Here is a 23,221-nt window from a genome sequence, read left to right as displayed (position 1 = left end):
CTGATATATGCTACAATGTGGATGAACCTTGAAACACTATGCTAAGCAAAGAAACAAGTCACAAAAGGCCACTTATTATACGATTCCATTCATATCGAAGTCTAGACTAGGGAAGTCTATAGAGACAGAAAGTAGAATAACGACTGCTTAGGACTGGGTGGGATGGGGAGATTGGGAGGTGTCCTTAGGGGAGACAAAGTAGGAGCTAATGAGACGGGACCTGGAGGAATGAATTTTTAGCAAAGCGAACAGTAGGGAAAGTATAAAAGCATGTGGCATGTTCCAGAAATAAAGAGTAACTTGGATAGGGTACATGGGGAAGAAAATGGAATATAGTAGAGGCTGAAAAAAAGGCAAGGACCAAATCATGAGGGGCCATGCATTCTTCCCAGGTATTCAGATTTAATCGCAGACAAAAGGGAAGCACTGGTAAATCAATAAGCACGTAACGTGGTCAGAACTGTACGTCAGAATAAGTCTGGTGGTGCTGTGAAGAAATAACTGAACGGGAGAAAGCCCAGGGATAAAGAAGTTACTAGAAAAGCCCAGTTGAGACTGGTCTGCACTGTGTCAGTCGCAGTAGAATGCAGAGGAAAACTTCAGTTGTGAATTTAAGTCAAAATCTGAGGGAGAAGTGTTTGGGTCCAGCTTGGGTGAAGAGAAGGATGGTGATGCCGCATTTCACGGAAGAAACGCAAGAGGAGCTAAGAAAGAAACGCTCAGTGTAAGATACCTGTAGGACCATAAATAGAGTTTCCAGTGGACAGCTGGAAGTCAGGGAATGGAACCAGAAGAAAAGTGGGGGCTAGTGGAGAGTTTAGCTCTAAAAATCACCAGTAGAAAATACTGGCAAGACTGGGTAGAGCAGCGGTTCTCAAACTTTCACACGCATCAGAATCACCTGTTAAAAACAGATTGCTGGGCTCTGCCCCCAGCGTTTCTGTTCAGCAGGTCTCGAGTGGCACCTAAGAATTTGCATTTCTAATCAGTTCCCAGGAGACACTGATGTTTTGACAACACTGGAGTACAGCAAACAGAATAGAAGCCCTAGGATCTTGAAGAACACTAAGGCCAGGAACAAAGTTTTTTCCAAGAACTGCCTTCTGCCAGGGAAATATGTTACCTAAAATTTATACCATCATAAAAAGATGTGTTATGTGTATTTTACCACAATTTAAAAAAATTATACCATCATATAATCTAAGAGGGTAGACATTTGTTAGACCTGCAAACCCAGGTGGTATTATGGAAACAGATACTCATTTACCTCTTTGACTGAGAATTCCTTCAGGCCTAAATATTTCTGGAGTCTCAAAGGCAAAAATGCAGTCGCTTTCATGGACTGTTTCCAGGTCGTCTGTGTCACAAAAGGAACGATGGAACCCATCATAGTACATTTCTGTTAACACAATCTAAAAATGGGAAAAATGTAAATAGTTGGATAACTGGAAAGTCAATATAAATTGATCTCCCAATCCAGCTGTGAACGTCTCCAGACCAGCAGGACTGCAGTGATCTGAGGGCTTGGAAACACCTCATCAAGCCGATGTGATTTGCCTTTAATAAGAGAGTCTTGGAAGCACAATATCTTCTATGATTGTATAACAACATACTCTGATTTCAGAGTGCTGTGGCACTAAATCCAGAGTTTCCTCTAAGTTTTGGTGAAGAGACTCAGCAGATACAAAGTCTAAGGCCCTTCTTTCACAGGGGGAAGAAACTAAAGAGAGACGGAGTGACTTGCCTAAGGTTATACAACTACTCAGCCTCGTAGCGAGGATAGAGTCCACATCTGACTCCGAGACTTTCTCCTACCATTAAATTTTCTTCTTTTCAGATTAAAAAATGTCAAATAATCATGGACATTTGTGTTGGAAAAAAAATGAAATCAACTCAAATGTCCAACAAAAGGAACTAGCTAACTATACTATAGTTCTACTGGAATTATAAAGCGCTTCCAAAGAATGAGCTGCATATATTTGCACTAACGTGGAAAGATGTCCTAAGTAAATATTAAAAGTAGGGAAAGAAAAATGTGACTACACGGTTCCATTTTCATAAAATATTAATGTAGTACATGCACAGGAAAAAATATGAATGAATATACAACACAGTATTAAAGTTAGTAACCCTTAGTTCTTAAGATACTTAGTACAAGATACTTTCACTTCTAAGTTAAGTTTCTGAAATGGTTGAGTATTTTGTAATGAAAGAAAAACAAAAGATGGGGAAAAAGACAATGGAGACATTTAGAGACCTCATTACGTGCTCAGCAGCACCCTCTAGTGAAAAAGCACTGGACTGAGCTTGAAGAAGTTCCAATTCTGGCCTGCCACTGCCAACCAGCCCTGTGATCTTGAACAAGTCACATGGTTTCTCTGGGCCTCCTTCAAATGAGGGGGTTGGACTGGACCCCTAAGGTCCCCTGTACTATCACAAACATACTATGAGTTGATGAGGTGAAAGGAGCTTGGTGGCATATTCCACAAACAGTCCAAGAAAAATATTTCTGGCCCTTTTTTCTTCTAATGATTTTAATGACCGTATTGTTTTCCTGAAGGTGAACATGCAAGTATAATTCACTTTCTCCAGCAAGCTGAGGTCAAAAACAAACTTGTAATTACATCACTCATTTAAACAATGCAAAAAGAGCCAGACAGCACTGGAAGATTTAAAGATACAGACAGATCTGCCTCGGACACACACCTAAGCCTCCCTCTTTCTGTCTTTTCCCTCACCTTGAATTTAAAATAAATAAATAAGTAAATAAATCAATGAGCACCTCAAAGTAAGGAAAAATGTGAACATTTTATCAATCTGCCAGTACTTGGCCTATGAAAATATGAGATATTTGCTATATCAGGGCAACACTGCTGGTTGTTTTTGTTTTACTGTGGTAACTTCTCAAATGAGGTCACAGGAGGCCAAAGTACAAAACACCTTTATTAGTCACATGATTACACAGCAGCTTCCAGAAGTTATCTAGGGAAAGCTATTCAGCCACTGGATCATCTTTCCTTGGTAAATTTTAAATAGGGAATTTTTTTCCAAATAAAACCCCAACAGTGAATTGAGTAAAAGAGTATGCAAAAGTATGTCAAGTCACCAACAGGCCAAAATTATTTTCGGTCAATATAACTACTTATCAAAAATTTACCCAAAAAAGAAAGGGAGGAGATACAACTTTCCTTTCTCTTCTCTAAGCAAGGTAAGAGACTCTAGCCTAGCTTTAATCAGAAAATAAACCAAACTGAGCACCTATATGTACTGTACTAGAAACAGGCCCATTCTTATCACCATAATGGGAAGGGATTTTCAAGAGCCACTGGTTGAGTTTTCTGAGCCTCTCTGACCTTCAAATACCACAGGATGCTCTTCCTATTGCCCACATGAGCACCCACAGAATGATTTAAGAGGTGTTAACTAATTATACTTTATAAACAAAGCTGAAAGAAGGTCTTGGTGTAAAGTCATAGCTTTTCCTTTTAAATATATATATATACAATTAAATGAAGCATGAGAAGTTTTTGTGTATATTTTTCTCCTTTGGATCCTAATTTTTCATTTTTTCCCTCAACACTAGAAACAACTGGTTTTAAATTTCTCTCCAACCATGTTTGGCTGAGAACTGTTACAAAATTCCAGAAGAAAAGAAAGCAACACTTTTGTGGCCCGTGTGTAATCGGTCTTAGCAAGCTTATTACCTGATCAGTGGGGATCTTTGTTTCCATAGACACTGCTTCCCGAAGTCTGGCGACAGTCCCGGACAGAGGCACGGCCACACCAATCCGCATGCAGTGAGAACATTTCCCTTGATACACTATAGTGACATACAGAGGCCTGTACAGATCAAAGTCAGATATTCTTATTAGTCACTTACTTCAACTAAAATATAGAAGCAGGACAACCCTGACCTGGAATCAACAAAACTAAAGCTAACCCACACCTTTAATTGGACCTAAGTAGAACTATCAAACAACAATCAAGAACTCTTTGGAAAAGGCAATACAGCATAATAATAAAGGCAGCACAACAAAAATACAGCATATCAATACTTGGTTCTGTGCTTTGTATTTTCTTTATAACAGCGTAACTCCTAGAAATTTCAAGGAATAGTTCAAATAAAGCAGCTAATTCAAAGTGGAACGTAAGGTCTCTAGAGGCTCTAGAAGGCATTCAGCAACCTTCTCCGGCCCCAATACTATAGGTGGATGACCTATAGGCGGAACAGACTACAACCAGACCAACCAAAAAGACTTGCTTGCCCCATGCACCTGCTCACCCTGCAAACTCAGAAAGGCATTTATAAATTTCTATAAGGCCTTAACAATGCCTGTATTCAATTTATCACTAAGCCTATTACTTGTTTAAATATGCAAGAAGTCCCAACAGGAGCCTACAGAGGAAAAGGAACATATAGGAATATAGTCTTAATTTTATTAACTCTGTTCTTACCTTGTGTGGGGTAGTGGAATTGGCAAAGAAATGCAGAGGAAAGGATCAAAAGTGTTGCTCTGCTTCTGGCAATGAGGACATGTCAAAGAAGATCTGCAAAAATAAAAATGTAAGACACTCACATTAAGATCACCTAGAACTACATAAGCACACAACATAAGGGAAATTTTAATTTGCTCGTACCTGTACTGGGCTTGAAAAAGTTCTTGTACGAAAGTGCTACAGACAGGAAAAGATGGTCCCTCGGGCATCATATCAGTCTCTGATGGTGGCTAAAAAAAAATAAAGTACAATTTCACAGACTAAAAGTGCCAGCTCTTGATTAAAGATGAGCCTAAAAATGTCACAGATGTCCTTGACCTCCTTTCCAAGATCTGCATCAGATCCAGATGTTTCAGGGAAAGACATCTGCTAAAGGGACCAGAACACAGATGCCGGGGTGTGGATCACATGGACTCATCGCCTCACAGGCTCTCCCAGACACAGTGCTTATCCGTCTCTCCACCCCATCCAGGCAGTCGGGCAGTCCTTCCCCAGAGCGCTCCAATCCCCCTCCACCTCTCAAAGGGCCCCCTCCAACCTCTTCCAGGAAGTAATCCCAACTATTCAGAAGTGCCCATTCCTCCCCTGCCTAAAGAGAATGTTTTGTCTGGCACGTATTACCTCTGCTGCTTATCTGGGCCTAATATTTCTACTTCCATTTTACTTAACCTTTTCATGTCCCTCCCCCTTACAGTTACTGAGCATCAGCTACCACGTGCAGAGAGCAATGCAAAGGGCATTAAGATACAAAGATAATGAGACACAGTGCCTGCCCTTGAGTACGTCTCAATCTGGTGGGAAAGTCAGCCGCAAGCATATAGTCATATGAGAGTACAGAATGTTCAGGCACAAAGGACCCTGAATCAGAATACTTCAACAACTTACCAAAACTAGAAATTTAAAACTTGAGGTATATACAATGTTCACTGCAGCACTATTTACAATCGCCAGGACATGGAAGCAACCTAAATGTCCATCGACAGATGAATGGATACAGAAGATGTGGCACATATACACAATGGAATATTACTCAGCCATAAAAAGGAACAAAATTGAGTTATTTGTAAAGAGATGGATGGACCTAGAGTCTGTCATACAGAGTGAAGTAAGTCAGAAAGAGAAAAACAACTACCGTATGCTAACAAATATATATGGAATCTAAAAAAGTGGTACTGATGAACCTAGTGGCAGGGCAGGAATAAAGATGCAGACATAGAGAACGGATTTGAGGACACGGGGGTGGGGGGAAGGGGAAGCTGGGACGAAGTGAGAGAGTAGCACTGACATATATACACTACCAAATGTAAAATAGATAGCTAGTGGGAAGCTGCCGCATAGCACAGGGAGATCAGCTCAGTGCTTTGTGATGACCTAGAGAGGTGGGATGGGGAGGGTGGGAGGGAGGCTCAAGAAGGAGGGGATATGGGGGTATATGTATACGTATGGCTGATTCACTTTGTTGTACAGCAGAAACTAACACAACATTGTAAAGCAATTATACTCCAATAAAGATATAAAAATAAATAAATAAAATAAAATAAAATTTGAGGTACAGAAAAGAATTATCAAAAATTTTTAAAGCTGTGAGAGAACACTTTATTTGCATTATATAAATCATTTTACCCATCATACTAAGATTACATAAATAAAAATTGAGAATGAATCACTGTTTCTCAGTAAGTATATTCTAAGGGTTCAGTTCCTACACTCAAATCGAATCCTAACAGCAGAGACATCAATACATTTCCTTTTTGATTGTGTATTCACATTCCAATGATCTACAGACTATGTCTCATTGGAATAGAAAGCAAATTTCTGCTTTAAAAACAGTTTAGCGAGATGGAATCCGTTAATGTCAGTCTAAAGGTAGTCATACATGCAAATGTGTCCCCTCTCATGAGAGTGTAAGCTCCTATCTGACACTGCCAGCACAGTGGTAAACAGAGGAAATAGTCCCTAAGTATCCATGAATTTTATACTCACCCAGAGCTTAGTCAATTTTACTATATTAACTAACTGCAAACTGCAACAACTCCTCAGAGGAGGTTTGGAAGAAGAATCTATACTCACTCCTCACTAGTTCACCGGTTCACCGGTGGCCTGTGCTGCAGCCACTCACTGCTCCCTGACTGCCCTGAGGGCGCGCCCTTACCTTCAGAGGAGGCTGGCCGCTCTGCTTCACAGCATGATTGAGGTCTTCATGAACTCGGTCCAAAAGCCACAGCAGAAACTCCTGGGCATCATGCTGGGAATTCCCCCGATATTGCAGTGCATTCTTTGACACAATACTCTACACAGGTAAATAAATCAGCATGAAGAGTTGTGAGTTCCTGGCTTTAAACATTAACTATTCATAATCCCAAAGAGGAACGCAAGATCTCAAGGGTGTTAGAGAGTACTTCCTGGAAAGACAGCAAATATGAAAACAGATGCTCAATGTAAAAACCTCACCCATGTACCAAAAACTTTTAAATGCACCTACCCAACAATCCTACTTTTAGGAATATATGTAAAGGAAACCATCAACACAGCATGCCAAGACTTCTAAGATATTCATTCACTAATAGCAAAAAACTGGTAATAACTTGAACATCTTAAAAATGAGAATCGTTATAAATATCAAATCATTATGTTGTTAACCTGAAACTAATGTTATATGTCAATTATACCTCAATTTTTTAAAAAGTAAAAGAAAAAAAATGAGAATTGGTTAAATAAGTATCACAGTATTTGATTATAAACCAAAGTATAAAATAACCAAGTCTATGTAAGGTAAATGACTGAGTGAATAAATAAGTGGGAAGAGATAAATCTTCCTTAAAGAAGAATTCTGAATAATTTATGTCAATAATCCAGGAGTTGGATCTTAACCCCCCAACCCCGCCCCACAACCTTGAATATAGACTGTGACAGTGACTTGCTTCCAAACTAGAGTATGCAAAGAGGGGTGGCCATGAATGGCTGTAGGTGAACTGGTTAATTAAAATTAAGATTATGGGCTCTGGAGCATATAGCCTGAATTCAGATCTCTCTGTCCTACCAATATTTGTGAGGCCTGGCCTACTCTGCTCCAAAGTAAAAAGGATAATAATGGTTTAGTGTGATGGTCAAGTGAGAATGCATATAAAATATTTCACATGTAAATGATATATAATAAGCACTCAAATTTTAGCTATGAATATTGGATTTGGAAGTAGGGAGAAAGGAGGGGAGACAACTGCACAAAGAGAGAGCAGTTAGGAGACAAATGAAACCATCAGGCAAGAAACAATAAGGGTCTAAACTAAGTCCGTGAGGGCAAATTTGAGAGAGATTTCAAAATTGGGGCAGTAGAATCAATAGGATTTGTGACCTAATGAATGTGGAAAGTGAGGATGGAGGCATTAATGTCATTCAGGTGTCTTATCTGGATGATGGGCCACTGGTGGTTCCCTTCATCAAGACAAAATAAAAAAGGAAGAAGTCTGGAAAAGAGGATGATGAGTTCCCATTAGAATCCACTATCTCTGAAGTTCTGTGGAACCTCCAAATGGAAGTACCTGGCAAACAACTAAAAAAAAAAAACAGATCTGGCACTCAGCAGAAGAGTCTGCGCTCAGGACAAAGGTTTGGGGGTCAACAGATGGGTGGCACTTGAAATCACGAGTATGGCTAAGACTGCCCAGACAAGATCATGAGAGATCAAGCCAGAGGACAGAATCCAGAGGACTTCTATATTTAGGGGGCCCTAAAAGAAGACTAAGAAAAGGCCATCAAAGATGTGGCAAGAAAATCAAGAGAATGGAGTCCCAAGAGTCAAGAGAAGAGAGCTACGAAGGAGAGAGTGATCAATTGTATTAAAAGTTGAAGAATGACAAAGTAAGCCAAAGAACTAATAACTGTCCATTGTATTTTCCAATTAATGATAACAGAGATGAAAAGAGGGGATACATTTTTAATTATGAAGAAGAACCATCACAACATGATGATCAATTAGATGTGAATAACAAAAAGATGATCTACAAAATTCGAAGTTAAGGAGGAAAAAATCAAAGCAATGCAAATGAGAATATACAAGTGTCACTGGCAAAACTCACTAACTGAACGAAGTGAACAAGGGAGAGAAAGGACCCTGGTAACAAACAAGATTTCAAGTGACTTGAAGGATACCACTTGGGTGCCACCTCAGAAACAGGTACACAAAAGGCGGAGTGAGTGTGGGGAAAAGTCTTCACTACACTACAAAACTTACCCCAGAGGTCAGACGCCACCCACATCACCAAATCTAATTTCTTCTTTCTCAGTCTTCACGTTTTTCAATCTCCCTGTAGCATTTTATATACTTGACATCTTACTCCAACTTGAAAAGGTTTGGCTTGCGGCCATGATTATGTTCTCATTTAGGAGACCCAAAACTAAAGCCACTGGCATGAAGAGCAAAAGAAAGTGAGCTACAGAAGACAGAGACCTCCTAGCAAAGAAAAATGAATCAGTAAAAAAAAACATCAGCAGCACTAGCAGGTAAACCTGTGGCTGATTCAGGATGGAAGAGAAAGAGATGACTGGTGACACTATATTGAGTGATATAAAGAAGAAATCGGGGATGACACCAAGGTTTTTAGTTTCGGGCTTCGGTGCATAACGAAATCGGGAACTGAGGAAGAGACTGGGGACTGCAGAGCTTTGAACATGTTGAGTTTGAGGTACCTACAGGATCTCAAGTGAGGTTAGGTCTGGTGCTCAGGAAAGAGATCTGAGCTGGAAAGTTAAATCAGAGCACATACACCTATCATATGAGCATAGAGGAAATAAGGAACATTTAATGAGAAAAGGAGGCAGCTGGGGCAGAATCTTATAGAAGGGACAAGTCACAGAAAAGAAGCCCAAGAAGAAGATAAGAGGTAGCAGCCAGAAGAGAGTGGCATCACACAAGCTGACGGAGAAGAAACCTCCAAGGAGATGGAAACGACGTAAACCACCACAGAAAAGTCAAGTAAGACAAGCACAGAGACGGGTCCTTTGGAATTGCAAATTAAGAGATTGACTGCCTGTGCAATTTCAGTGACACTGATCAGAGAGGCTAAAGGAGAAGAAAAGGTACTGACACTGAATGGTTACAAGAAGACCACTCTTCACATACAAGAAGCTTGGTTATAAAAGGCAGGAAGAAAGATGCCGTAACTCTCTGGAAGGGGCACCTACAGGACAGAGGGACTTAGTGCTGAGGGAAGAAGCTAACAGAAAGGAGATACCTGAAGAAAGAGGATTCTTCAGTAAGGGGAGAAGGAAGGATTCAGAAAAGAGGTAGAGGAACTATCTTCAACAGGAGGTAAGAGAGAGAGAAGGAGGTAAGGATAGTTATGGATTCAGAGAAGTTATAGACAGGAAGGCAGGGAAGCTTTGTTCGTTTTGTGGAGGAAGCAGAGGCCAATTGCCGAGAGGAAGTTTTAGGTTCAGCAAGGGTAAAGACAAATCTCATGGCATATAGTTGGGGCACACAAAATGCTAGAAGCATAACAAGCTTCTGTTCAGGACCCTCTCCCTTATTTACTCCCAACGGGGAGGGAGAGGTAGTTCTCAGTATATGTATCCTAAGAAACAAATTAGCTGAAATCAAATGCTTCTTTTTGTGTCAAAGCAGATATTTTATGCACGGTGGCCACCAGAGTGGAGACAACATTCAGTTCTTTATCAGGATTGCATTAAATCTGATTCATGCTTCCTGCCACTATCACGTCAACTCATCCAGCATTTATCCTCCAATCACTCTGTAAAAGGTGCTGTGCTGAAGCTGCTCAACAAGATTTTTGTTGGGCACGACTAAACAAGCAACAGGACTTCTACAACCCTCTGTAACTATGGCCAAAACTGCTCTGGGTCAACCCCGCCCTAAATCACTATATCTCAAACTAAATGAAATTTTAAAGGAAACCTCACTGAACATACACAACACAAAGGCTCCTTTTTCCCTTCACAACGGTGACTTCTTCCCACTGCAGAGACCCAAGGGACTATTTATTTTACTTCTTCCCCAGAGAAACCATAACACAGAATAACCTCGTAACCATCCTTTAGCGTGTGTTACAGAAGGAAGAAACATAGTAGGAGTCAAGAAACCTGGGCTCGGTCTTCCCTGGTGGCGCAGTGGTTGGGAGTCTGCCTGCCGATGCAGGGGACGCAGGTTCGTGCCCCGGTCCGGGAAGATCCCACATGCCACGGAGCGGCTGGGCCCGTGAACCATGGCCGCTGGGCCTGCGCGTCTGGAGCCTGTGCTCCACAATGGGAGAGGCCACAACAGTGAGAGGCCTGCGTACCGCAAAAAAAAAAAAAAAAAAAGAAACCTGGGCTCAAGCATGGCTCTGCCACACACGGATGGTTATCTTAGGTAACTCACCAAACCTGATTCCTGGTCATACAATGAAGCAGTTGAGCTGGACCACCACAGAGACCCTGGCATCCCATTATCTTCACCCAAGCTCTGCCCCTAGAGTCCCAGCAAGTGATTTGGTTTTTCTTTTGGGCCATATCTGACACTGCTTTGGTTTGTCTTTTATGATTTTTTCTTCCTAATAAATCTTGGTTTATTTGATGTCCTAAAATTAATACTTCCGTATTTTTGCAGTTTTTTAAAAAGTTGATTATCACTAGAATATGTCATCTGTAAATATAAGCATTGCTACAATCTGAGAAACCATTTAAAATTAAATTTGATACTTCTATGAAAAATAGAGAAGAACCTTCTTAAAATTAACCTTACACATCTGTGTCTATTTTATAGAATTTGGGTATGATTCTGGTTTGTAAAAACATTAAACTGAATCTGTTGCTTTAAATCCTTTACATCCTATTACAAATAAATGTAACCATCATTCTAATTTTCCATTCAGGATGATCCCTAACATCTAGTTACTATAAAGTAAAAGTCAAACACATTTGTAGGGCCTTCAAGCCTCATAAAATTCCTTCTTACCCTTCAAATAAAACCTTAAGGACTAGAACTACAGAGAACTTTTTTTTTCCCTTAAAGGGGAAAAAAAATGAGTTGGAAGCATGATCCAGAAAAGGAAAAGAATGAAGTCTATCCAACTGGAGCTATAAAACTAGACATGAGGTTCTTTCTTTCCACAGAGCCCTAGTACAGAAGCAGCAGAATCCTGGGCTCCAGCAAAAAGACAGTAATTGGTTCAAGACATCATTTACCTGACTCCAAGAAGATGACAAAGTAATGGCTATTGGTGATTGCCTCCCATGGGGAATGGACATGGCAGTACCGGTCTGACATGACTGATCAGGAGTTGGCTTACTCTTTTGGGGAAAAGGTGGCTTGCCAAAACTCATCAAACCAAATCATCACTCACTTTCCTTGATTCTATGCCAGAAGGAACGTAGAATTTATTTTCAGTGATTCTGGGAAAGAACAGAAGAACTTGGGAGGACAATATATTTACATCTTAAGAGAAAGATGAAGTGTAAAAAAAAAAAAAAAACAGTTGGGTTCATAGATGGTATCTAAAAGTGAAACTTGGTTTCTGGACTGTGCTGGAAAGAACAGAATGATAAGCACTTGTCTTGAGAAAAGCTTCATCTCTTGTATTTGACTTTCTGGACACCTAAGCTGATGAAGAATAATTAACTAAAAACATCGTGGATGAAATTGGTACAAATGGATGAACACTGTAAAACCAGATATGACCCATAAAAAACAGTGATAAAGTGTCCATACAACAGAATTCCATGCCAGGGTACAGAACGCAGCCACACTCAACGGGGCTCTCTGTGACCTTCATTCAGCCTTTCCTCCTTTTATTGTCACCTCTGGTGGGGAGGTCTGTTCACAGAATAGTACATATGAGGCAGAGAGGCCCTCAGTACTAGCCAGCCGTGGCAACTATGGGCCCTTGAAAGAGACCGTAAGGCCTCCAGACTTTCACACACTTTCCCTACGCCTGGAATGCCCTCCACTCCCATCTCCCAAATGCACTGCCCCCGCCTCCTTCCTCAGCAAGATGGAGCTGGGACCCTGGTGGGAGAGGAGAAAGACAGAAGAGGAAGGAAGCAATGGGAAAGGAGTTTCCTTCCAGGATGGAAAGACAACTCGGGAAGAATAGTAGAGAACACCACACACAACCTGTTCATGTGTTCATGTCTGGCCACAGGGAAAAGTGAGTTATTCTGATACAGAGCTCCTTGATCCTTCCAGACAGAGAACTGAACAAAGGTTACCTCAAGTACAGGTGTCCCTTATATCCAAGTTCTCAAGATCCAAACTCAGGAACTAAAACAGATTTGGACAACAACGGATATTTGCAGTTATAAGATTAGTTTTCAGTATTAAACAAAACTTATATATACCACAAAGACTTGGTGGCAGGGACTCACCACTGAAATAAAATACAGGAAAGGGTATATTCTTTTATAAAAGAAAAAACTGTAAAAAAAAAGGACTGAAAAATAGCTACTGCATTTCAAGAAATTATAGCTGAGGGTGGAAGTATGGTCAAGAGCATTAGAGCCAGAATAAAAGGAAGAAATATAAAAAGAAATACACAAGTGGTTCAGCCAGATGAACAATGAGCCAATATTTCTCAACAGATCATAAAGCTGTATCAGCAGAAAACGTAGGAGCAAGAGAAGACCTTTAAGTATTTAAACAGTGGTTGGAAGTTTCTGCTAGAAAGGCAACAGAAACAGAAAGACTGGATTCTGAATACCTTGGTTTAAGTCTACTCTTTACTTAAGGTGTAGTTTTTCTGAGCTTCGGCTATCTTTTCTGCAAAATGGGGATGATAATACTTTTCTAAATTTATAATTGTGAGGCTTTAATGAGATCATAAAAGCATTTTAAACTCTAAACACCTGCCGTTATGTAAGTTTCAAAAGTCAAGTAAAAAGCAAGGAATTACCCTATGGTGTAGTATAATCCTGGAAAACACCAGAGCAAAAGAGAAGGAAGTATCTAAAGCATTGGCTCTTGACCCTTGGCTGCACATTAGAACCACCTGGGGAAATTTTTTTTTTTTAATAAAAACCATGCACAGCAGCAGCCCAGAGATGCTGATTTAATTAGGTCTATGGTGGGACCTGATCATCACTAGTTTTTTGTCAAATGTGATTTTCCTTTTTCACAATTCTATTTCTAATGTGAAGCTGCGACTGAGAAAGAGCATGCTACACCGGAAAAACTCTGAAGTTTCAGTTCCAAAAGCATTAAAACTTATGGGAGGCTCTTTTGTCGTAACTGTATTATATCAGTTATTACAGTTTATTCAAATCACCAGAATATATAATCTCACATCTGTCTCCACCACTAGACAGTGATCAGGAATGTCTTATTGAATATTATTTCCCCCAAGCCTAGTGAATAAAATACTTGACACAAAGAATAACAATAAGTTAATATTTGAGTGCCTGTAATGTATCAGGCTTTATACTAATTGTTTATAGGCGTTATTTCCTATAAAATGAATCCCCAGAAATTCCCTAGGCTGTTAAGTATTAACATCACTATTTACAGATAAAAAACCTTGGGCTCAGTAAAGTGAAGTAACTTGTCTATAGTTACCTCTATCCTTCAACCTCATCTGATTAAAACGGCCTTAAAATATTTTTGCCCATAATCATTTTGTTCAATAAACGATTTTTTCCCTTCGAGAACTCAGGATCCTGTTGGGCTTGAGGTTCCTCATTCTGGACGCCATTCTCAATGCAGACACAAAACATGTGTTGGAGACTGAACTACAGCTGCACCAAGCCTGAGGCTTCTGGGAGTTTATTTGCTTTTAAATAAATCCTCGTTAATCAGTTTTGTTATAATTTGCATTTTTTCCTATGACTGAAACATGGCCCAGAAAGAAAAATGCAGTTTATCTAATTGAAATGTTATTATTCGAGAAATAAGGAGGAATTCGGACTATGTCAGAAAATCAAGGTGCAGCATGTGAAGAACTATAACCTGCCTGAGTGTCCCAGGATGCTAGAGAAAGGAAACCAGAGAGAGTCGACCACCATCCCTCGGAGAGCTGCATCTGTCTCTCATCAACAAATGTAAAGGGGAGTGTTCACCTTATAATGGTCAAGCTGTTCTGCTGGTGGAGATGATTCTGATGCCGTCCGTCCCTCCCAGAGCACTCTAACAGGCCAAGCCTAGCCAACTCCAAAGTCAGCTTGGGTCACCAAAATGTGTTTATGTATACAATCCAGTAACTCAAGAGTGTCTTCTTTTTAGTCTCCTTGACATTTTCCTACACAATCTAAGATTCTTCCCAACTATAGTAAAATAATGCTTTTTAAAAGCTTTTCTTTTTTTTAAAATGGGGAATTTTGGCTAACTACCAACACAATCAAAAAAGCAAACACCCAGCCCTGATGTGACTAAAAGGTCATCATACAGGAAGTGTAATAATCTTCAGCAGTTAAAACTCAAAACAGAAAAACTGGAAAAGCCATCTAAATATCTAAGAAATTATTACATATTCCTACCATGGAACATTACAAATGTTTGAGAGTTTTAGAAAATTCAAAGAAATAAATACATAATAAAATTAAGTGGAAAGAAGATAACAAAACTACGTATGAACTTGATTTCAAACTTTTAAAAAACATTTTAAAAGACCTTTTTGTTTTCTATCCTTGTAAATATACACCAAAACATTAACAGTCATTATCTTAAAGTAGCATATTTTGGGTGAGTTTTCTTTCTCTTCTTTACACATTTCAGTATTTTCCACGTTTTCTCAAATGAATTTGTTGATAATGATAACCAAGTGGTACGTAAGGGTGATCTTATGATAGCATACCCTAGTATTTCTGACCAAGGAACCCAAATCCTATGCAAAGAAAACAGGGCTGACAGAAACAAACCAACAAAAACAGACCTTATTTCTAGCTGAAATTTTGGCCCCAAATCCCTGAGAGTCAGGATGCACTATGCTAAGAATTTTTTTCTCTGCTAGACAGACCTAGGGAGCCTTAAATCAAAGTCTTCTGCCTATATTAATCCTAAAACCAAAGCCCAAATCAATCTTTGGATCTTACCAACCGGGGGAAAAAGCAGCCAGCATCAAAGAAAAATTAGGGAAAGAGAAAGAAAACAATTTATGCCTATAGCCACCCATTAGGGGCCTTTTTAAAAGGCCTCCCTGGCTTGCCGGGTGGGAGGTGAAAGCTTAACCCTAGTAAGAGAAAAAAAGAAGAGCAGCATCAGCTTCTTGATCAAGTGGAGGGAAGAGGAGGGGGAACGTGGGCTTGGCTTATGAACTCAGCACATGGCTCTGCTCACCAGCACAGGGGCCAATGATGTTCCTGGCTGAGTGTCATTCCTCTCTGGGGTGGAAGGAAAGGGACCTACACGTCATCAGAGGTGAAAGAGGGTGGGAAAGACAAGGAGTGGGGTAGGCATGAAGCCTTGAACTACTCCAAGGCCAAACGTGCATTTACCTCTTCCATAATCAGTGTGTTTACGTTCACTGGCAAAGTATACATCCTCTTGATTTTGAATATATTGGAATTTGATGATAAACAGATCTAAAATGTATTTGACCAAATAGACAATTTTATAAAGGGATTCAAAGTATTCTGGAAATAATCTTGCTTTGAATCAACATTCTGTTATTGTATTTTGATAACTAAAGCATCAATTAGTAGTAATCAAGAGATGTTATTCATAAGCAGATAGAGATACAGTAAGTTTCTCTATAAATTATGCATTCATACTGCCATAAACCCAGAGCACTCCAAATAAATTTTAACTGGCTAAAGAAGCATTCAAGTCATGGGCCTGCTCATGGGCCTCACTCTTCTCCATACCCAGCACTGTGCATGTCTGATAGTTAAGCCAGGCGGACTAGTAAACTGCACACAGGTGTAGTCTCCAAATCAGGCCTGGCCTCCACCAGTTCTTTCAACCCTCACCACAAGAATCAGGTAGCAGGGACTTCCCCGGTGGCACAGTGATTAGGAATCCGCCTATCAACACAGGGGACATGGGTTTGAGCCCTGGCCTAAGAAAACCCCACATGCCACAGAGCAACTAAGCCCATGCGCCACAACTACTGAGCCTGCACTCTAGAGCCTGCAAGCCACAACTACTGAGCCCGCGTGCCACAACTACTGAAGCCTGGGTGCCTAGAGCCTGAGCTCCACAAGAGAAGTCACCACTATGAGAAGCCTGCACACCACAACGAAGAGAGTAGCCCCCATTCATCGCAACTAGAGAAAGCCCGTGCCCAGCAACAAAGACCCAATGCAGCCCAAAAACATCAATTTTTTTTTTAATTGAAAAAAAAAGAATCAGGTAGCAGACAACTAGCACAGGTGCAAGCCTCCAGCTTATCCTGGCTCCAGGCTTTTCCTAGCAAAGTGCAACTTAGAACCGTCCCAGTCTAGACCTGGTCTGACTGCCCCAATCTCAGCCAATGTTAGTTGGTACAGGTCTTGTTCATCTGCCTGTAGAATGTGAAAGCTAACTGGAAGGGTATGTGTGAAAACACAGAGAGCAAACAAGAGAAATCTGTGAAATCAAAACAGAGTAATTCCCTAAATTATCGAAATGTTACTCTCATATAGATATCCTCCCACTTTAAAGAACAGATGAAGCTGTCCTACCTCACTATCAACAAAAAAATGCAAATAAAACAATAAAAGGCTCTTTTCCATTTATCAACTTAAGGGTTTCTTTTTTGCAACAGTGGGGTATGACAGACGTTCTTACACTGCTAATGGCACAACCCTTCTGTAAAATAAACTAACAATATGATTTAAGAACCTTCACAATAGATAAACAATGACCAAGGAATTTCACTTCTAAATATCCAAAAGATATAGTCAAAATGAAAGATTTATGTAAAAAATATGTTCACTGCAACCAGAAACCATCCAAAAAAAGGTTTACAGTACCTTCATACAGTGATCTAAAGAGTTTTTGTGAAAAAAATGACTAATACAATATGAAAAGACAATCACATAATGCAAAACTGTATACACAGTTTGATCCCAATTATGTTAAAGCATACACAAAAAGGAAAAAATACATTTTCAATTTTCCTCATTCAACTTTTACATATTTTCCAAGTTTTCTACAATATTTTACGTATTACTCTTATCCAAATAGATGTTACTCATAATGAATTTTGACAAAAGAAACCAGACACAAAAGATTCCTTACTGCAAATAAAAACCACAATGAGATACCACTCCACACCCACTAAGATGGCTATAACAGAAGACAGACAATAACAACTGCTGACAAGGATGTAGAGAAACTGGAACCCTAACACACAGCTGGTGGAAAAGGAAAACGGTGCAGCTGCTGTGGAAAACTGTTGGACAGTTGCTCAAAAAGTTAAACATGGAGTCACCATATGACCCTGCAATTTTACTCCTAGGTATACACCCAAGAGAAATAAAAACATATTTCCACACAAACATTTGCAGATGAATGTTTACAGCAGCATTACTCATAACAGCCAAAAAGCAGAGACAATCCAAATGTCAACCAACAAATGAATGGATAAACAAAATATGGTATATTCATATAATGGAATATTTTTCAGCCATAAAGGGGAATGATACATGGTATGACATGATGAGCCTTGAAAAACATCATGCTAAGTGAAAGAAGCCAAATGCAAAAGGCCATGTGTTGTATGATTCCATTTATATGAAATGTTCAGAATAGGAAAATCTACAGAAACAGGAAGTAAATTAATGGACATCTGGCACTGGGAGGTTGGGGGCAATGAACAATGACTGCTAATGGATATGGGGCTTCTCTGGGGATAATAAAAATGTCTAAAATTGTGATGATGGAGGCACCACTCTGTGAATATACTAAAAACCACTGAATTACACACTTTAAATGTGTGAAGTATATGGTATGTAAATTGTATCCCAATAAAGCTCTCTTTAAAAAGAACATATACTTTTACTTCATTCATAATAAAACTCAAAACCAAGCAAAACGAATCAATGGTGTTAGAAGCCAGGCAAGTGGTTACCTTCGGGTAGAAGGGAGAGGGTAGGGTTTGGGAGGGGGCAAAAGAGGAAGCTTCTGAAGTGCTAATGACAACCCATTTCTTGATCTGGGTGATACAATATCACATTAGGATTTAGTATTCATTGAGCTGTACACTAATGATGTTATGCATTTTTCTGTATGTAGGCCATACTTTACTTTGAAGCTCTTAAAAATTGACCTCAAAAAGGAAAACCCTAAAGTTTCTTAATTTAGCCAGACTCTCAGGCCCTAACTCAGCATATTTAGTTTTATTTGAGCCAATTCTATTTATCTGGTTATTTAACTAGAAGCAGATTAGAAACTGCAAAATGCAGGAATGAGGAGGTAGGAGGTACAGGCTCCCAGGATAAAGTAAAACAGGATGAAGCAAGAGAAAACGAAGGAAGGACCTTGAGGGACGATTGTAGGGAGCAAGAAGGAGTATTACAAAAAGTAGAAATAAGAATTCAAACAATACAGCAAGCCAGGACCCTTCACTAAGTCCTACGTAGTCCCACTAGCCCCAAAGAAACCTCCACAGTACAGAAGAAGAGTGCAATAGATCGTGCTCATGATAAAGACTAAATCACCAAAGCGTAAAGTATGCCCGGGATTCCCTCCCTGAGAAAGCGAGTGTGTAAGATATGCTATATCAAGCCATCTATCCAAAACAAAAGTTAAACTTTTAAAGACTTGATATTTAAATAAATAATTATCTAGGAAATAACTTATATGAAAGACTTACTCCCTCAAAAAGCCAGATGAATGGGTTATTACTGTGTTACTCAAGAAAGATCATACAGGGGCTTCCAAAAGCAGCCATAAATAAACAAATAAATATTAACAAAAAAAAAGAAAGATCATACAATGACAACAAAATGGCACAGAATATATCATAGTGAGAGATACCCTCCTGGGGGACAGATGCCTCAGTGAGTCCTCTAGCACTGTTACACTGGAGATTTAAATACCACCCTTTCAAAAACAGTCTACAACTCAAGAGGTCAGCACACATGCATGAAAGGTGAGCTCCAAACAATTACAGTCACAAGGCCATACCCAGAGAAAATCTGGGGTGGAACACATTTCTCTCTCTTCAGCACTTAGCTGTGGTGTAGGATCCTCCACATCTTCTTCCTACCAGGGTCCCTTTCCTATGTTCTAGGCTTACTTTCACAGGCTGGGTTGGTGGGTTTTTCCTGCTAAAGTGTTTCCACCACTCAGGTGTAAAGGAACCAGTGGTTACTCAACACCACAGTCTGTGAGGCTGACATTACCACAGGGCAATGAAAAGGAAAATAAGGAAACTGAGGCTCAGTGACCACCCCAAGATCTCAGCCATACCAGGATTCTAACTAAATTCAAAATTCATAGGTTCACAGATTTTCAAAAGGAAAGGAGCAGACCTGCACCCTGGCTGCCCCATCCTCCTCCCAGCACTATCCTCTGATGCTGACAACCTGAAGTCTGAGAGAGAATTGGGTATCACCAGGAAGTGGGTGGGGCAGTTACTACAGCCTAACCAGCTGCCTGATGTCACAACAGAGCCTCAGAGGGTAACGACCAACAGGCCTCCAACCTAGCTAACCCTTCCTCCTGCTGGATATAAGATAAAAAGCTGCCAATGCTCCTCTTTCTCTCCTGCCTGCAGGGAAATGAGGCTACCCTCCTTCCTTCCTGTCACTATTAAAATCCTGAAATCATTAACTAGTAGCTATTTCCCATGAGCTACTGCTTTTAAAGGAGTTTGTCTTTTCTTTAGCTATCCTACTTTATCATAACTTCAGTGGAATAAAGACTCTAAAATGAGGGAGATTTACCAAGCTGTCACTGCACTGTCAAAAAGGGACTCTTATTTTAGGGTAACATTAAAGAATGTTCCAAGTTAACGTATCTTTGTAATTGCTGGTCAGGAAAAAGGTTCTTTCTACTATGCGTTCTTCTCCAGCTATAGAGAGCTATGGACCTCAAAGAAAAGGTTGAATCTCCTTTCCTACAGTTTAAAAACAGCCTTTCTCTGCTCCCATCGTTGCTCAAAGTAAAGCAGTTACAAAAGTGAGGTCCTGCTCATTCATTCACTCATGAACAAGCACACAAAGGACAGGACCAGATACTATGGGGAATAATGGAAATCAGAGAATTAAAGGTCTGTAGAAATGCCTCTGTTTCTTCATCTGTAAAACAGAAATAATAATATGTATATCTACCTTACAATGTTATAAGGAATACATAAAATAATCCACTGTGCAGGGCATATGGTAAGCACTCACATATTATCTATAGGAAAAAAGCAAGACGAAGAAAATCATGTACGTATGGTGTGCTACTATTTATCTGAATAAGAGGAAGATTATGAATACATGTATTTGCTTATATTAAAACAATGAAAGAATAAATCATAAAATTTAACGAGAAAGGGAATAGCATATAGGAATCAGAGACAGAAACTAGACTTCTTTGAACAGATCTTGTTTTGTAGATTTGACTTCAGGCAAATGAATTTTATTTTTTACATAATTATGCAACAAAGCTACATTTTAAAAAACGACTCTTCAAAACCAAAAGCAAAAAGAAACAAATCAATTTAACTGTATACCACATTGGTGACAAAGCCACACTGAGAACTATTCCAAGTGACTTTAAAACATAATAATATGACTATACAGTCCTAGTAGGACATATCCTATGGAGAAAAATAAATAAATGAATAAATAAATCTTAAACCTTTTTCAAATACTCATCCTGTTGGTGGTAGTATTGGATTATTCTGAGACTTATGAATGCACTGTGAGATAATGTAAATGAGAATGTACACTAGTGTTAAGAACAGGATTTTCAGCATGGAAGAAAGGAAAAACAGATGTAAGATCAATGAGGTTAAATAAAAACCCTGAAATCCTGAATGGAACTATCAATATGAATTCTTGATTTATTACACCTTTAAAACAAATCACACATTTCCTAGCTCTGCCTACTTAGACACAGAGAAACCAAGTACACCCCTAATGCCCAGACTGTGGTGCCTTAGTACCATCTGCCACCAAAAGGAACTTGGGCTCCTTGAAGAAATGACTGATTCCAGATCTGGAGCAGGAAACATATAAGATGAGCCTTGAAAATCTTAACTTCCTGCATTTTGGTTTGACATCACAGACCACTAGCAGTATTGTGTCAAAAGGACTTGGTAGCCAACTTGTCCCAATGGCCAAAATAGGGACAAGTTGGGCATAATAAGGTTAATAACTGTAATTGACTGAAACACATCAAATATGCATTTAAATCCATTAATTCATACAGTTACAACAAAAAAAACTCACTAACTACATTTGGAAATCAAGTAATTATTTTGAAATCCAGAAAATAAAGGGAAAAAAACACCACGTATTTATTTTGCCTTTCTTCTCCAAATTTACTTTGGGATAACCAAACAACCGACAAGGGCGAGAGTCTCTATAGAAGTTCTCCAGCTAATAAGTGAAAAGGAATGTTAAAAGTAAAACATCACCATTTTTCAACCCTTATTGAACTAATGGATCAAGGACTAACCATTGACGACTACTAACACTGCAAGAGACACGACCAGACAAGATAGGCTTCCTGATGGAAGTTTATAACACCTCCCACAAACTAGTTTTACCAAAAAAAAAAAAGAAGAAGAGGGCTTAAAAAAACCCTCAAACCTGAATCTCATTAAGCCTCTAGATCTAACTACCATTTTACAAGAAAAGCAAAGACAGAAAAACATTTTCATTGAAACTATGGGAATAAACAGACAAAATCAGACCATGGGAAGCTGCACAGCAGTGCTCTTCAAAGTATGATCCACAGGTAGGTGCCTGTCTGTGAACTTTTTTAACCAGTCCATGATGAGATAAGTACAGAAATCAGAGTAAGCATCAGTAACATTTAGAGCAAATTAACAGTAATTGTGTGTCTATTGAATCTAACCATTATTTTTAATGGGGCTGGTTTTATGCATGCCTTTTTTATTTTATTTTTCCGGAAAAGTTTAAATGCCAAGCTAAGAAATTTATACCACATTTTGTATATAAAAGAAAAAGTAAAGGCAATTTTTGAGAAGAGAAATAATGTAGTTACAGATAAGCTGTAAGACTACTCTGGCAGCAAGAAAAACTGCCAATAGGACAGAGTTGAGAAATGGGGACGGGTACTCAGGCGGCCACAGACTTGGAATGAGCACCTTCCTCATCACCACCTTCCATTTCTGGAATACTTACCATGTGCAAGTTTCTGTACTAAACCCTTAATTATATCTTCTCCTTTAACCTCATAAAAACCATGCAAGGTTGGAGTTCTGGCTCTGCTACTTATCAAGTACTAGCACTGAAGCCCTATATCCTAATCGTTTAAATGGAATAGCAATGCTCCTTTCACGGGCTGTTGGGAAGATTAAATGAAGAAGTTGTATATGAATGTACAGTGTAAATGATCTGGCTCCAGGGACTTCCCTGGTGGTCCAATGGTTAAGAATCCACCTTTCAATGCAGGGGACACAGGCTCAATGCCTGGTCAGGGAACTAAGATCCCACATGCCACAGAGCAACTAAGCCTGCACACTCTAGAGCCCGCATGCCACAACTAGAGAGAATACCGCTCACCACAACGAAAGATCCCACATGTCACAACTAAGACCCGACGCAGCCAAATAAATTTTTTAAAAAGAAGGTTAAAAATAAATAAATGGGGCTTCCCTGGTAGCACAGTGGCCCCAGTCCGGGAGGATCCCACATG

At 39.5% G+C, this 23,221-nt stretch overlaps 1 protein-coding gene across 2 annotated transcripts in view; it reads right to left on the bottom strand.

Annotated features, from left to right (window-relative positions):
• The window catches only part of USP31 (ubiquitin specific peptidase 31), a gene marked incomplete at its 5' end in the record, with an annotated part of 69,907 nt that overhangs the window by 29,358 nt on the left and 17,328 nt on the right, over nt 1-23,221 (bottom strand). For both annotated transcript variants that reach the window (XM_082670801.1, XM_082670802.1), the window contains 5 exons: nt 1,268-1,412; nt 3,705-3,840; nt 4,456-4,548; nt 4,639-4,727; nt 6,650-6,787. In XM_082670801.1, coding sequence (XP_082526927.1) covers nt 1,268-1,412; nt 3,705-3,840; nt 4,456-4,548; nt 4,639-4,727; nt 6,650-6,787 — 601 coding nt within the window. The remainder of the gene's footprint in view (nt 1-1,267; nt 1,413-3,704; nt 3,841-4,455; nt 4,549-4,638; nt 4,728-6,649; nt 6,788-23,221) is intronic.

Source organism: Grampus griseus (assembly GCF_964374135.1).
Source record: "Grampus griseus genome assembly, chromosome: 14".
Classification (NCBI taxonomy): Eukaryota; Metazoa; Chordata; class Mammalia; order Artiodactyla; family Delphinidae; genus Grampus; species Grampus griseus.
This window is presented reverse-complemented; position numbering and strand designations above follow the sequence as displayed.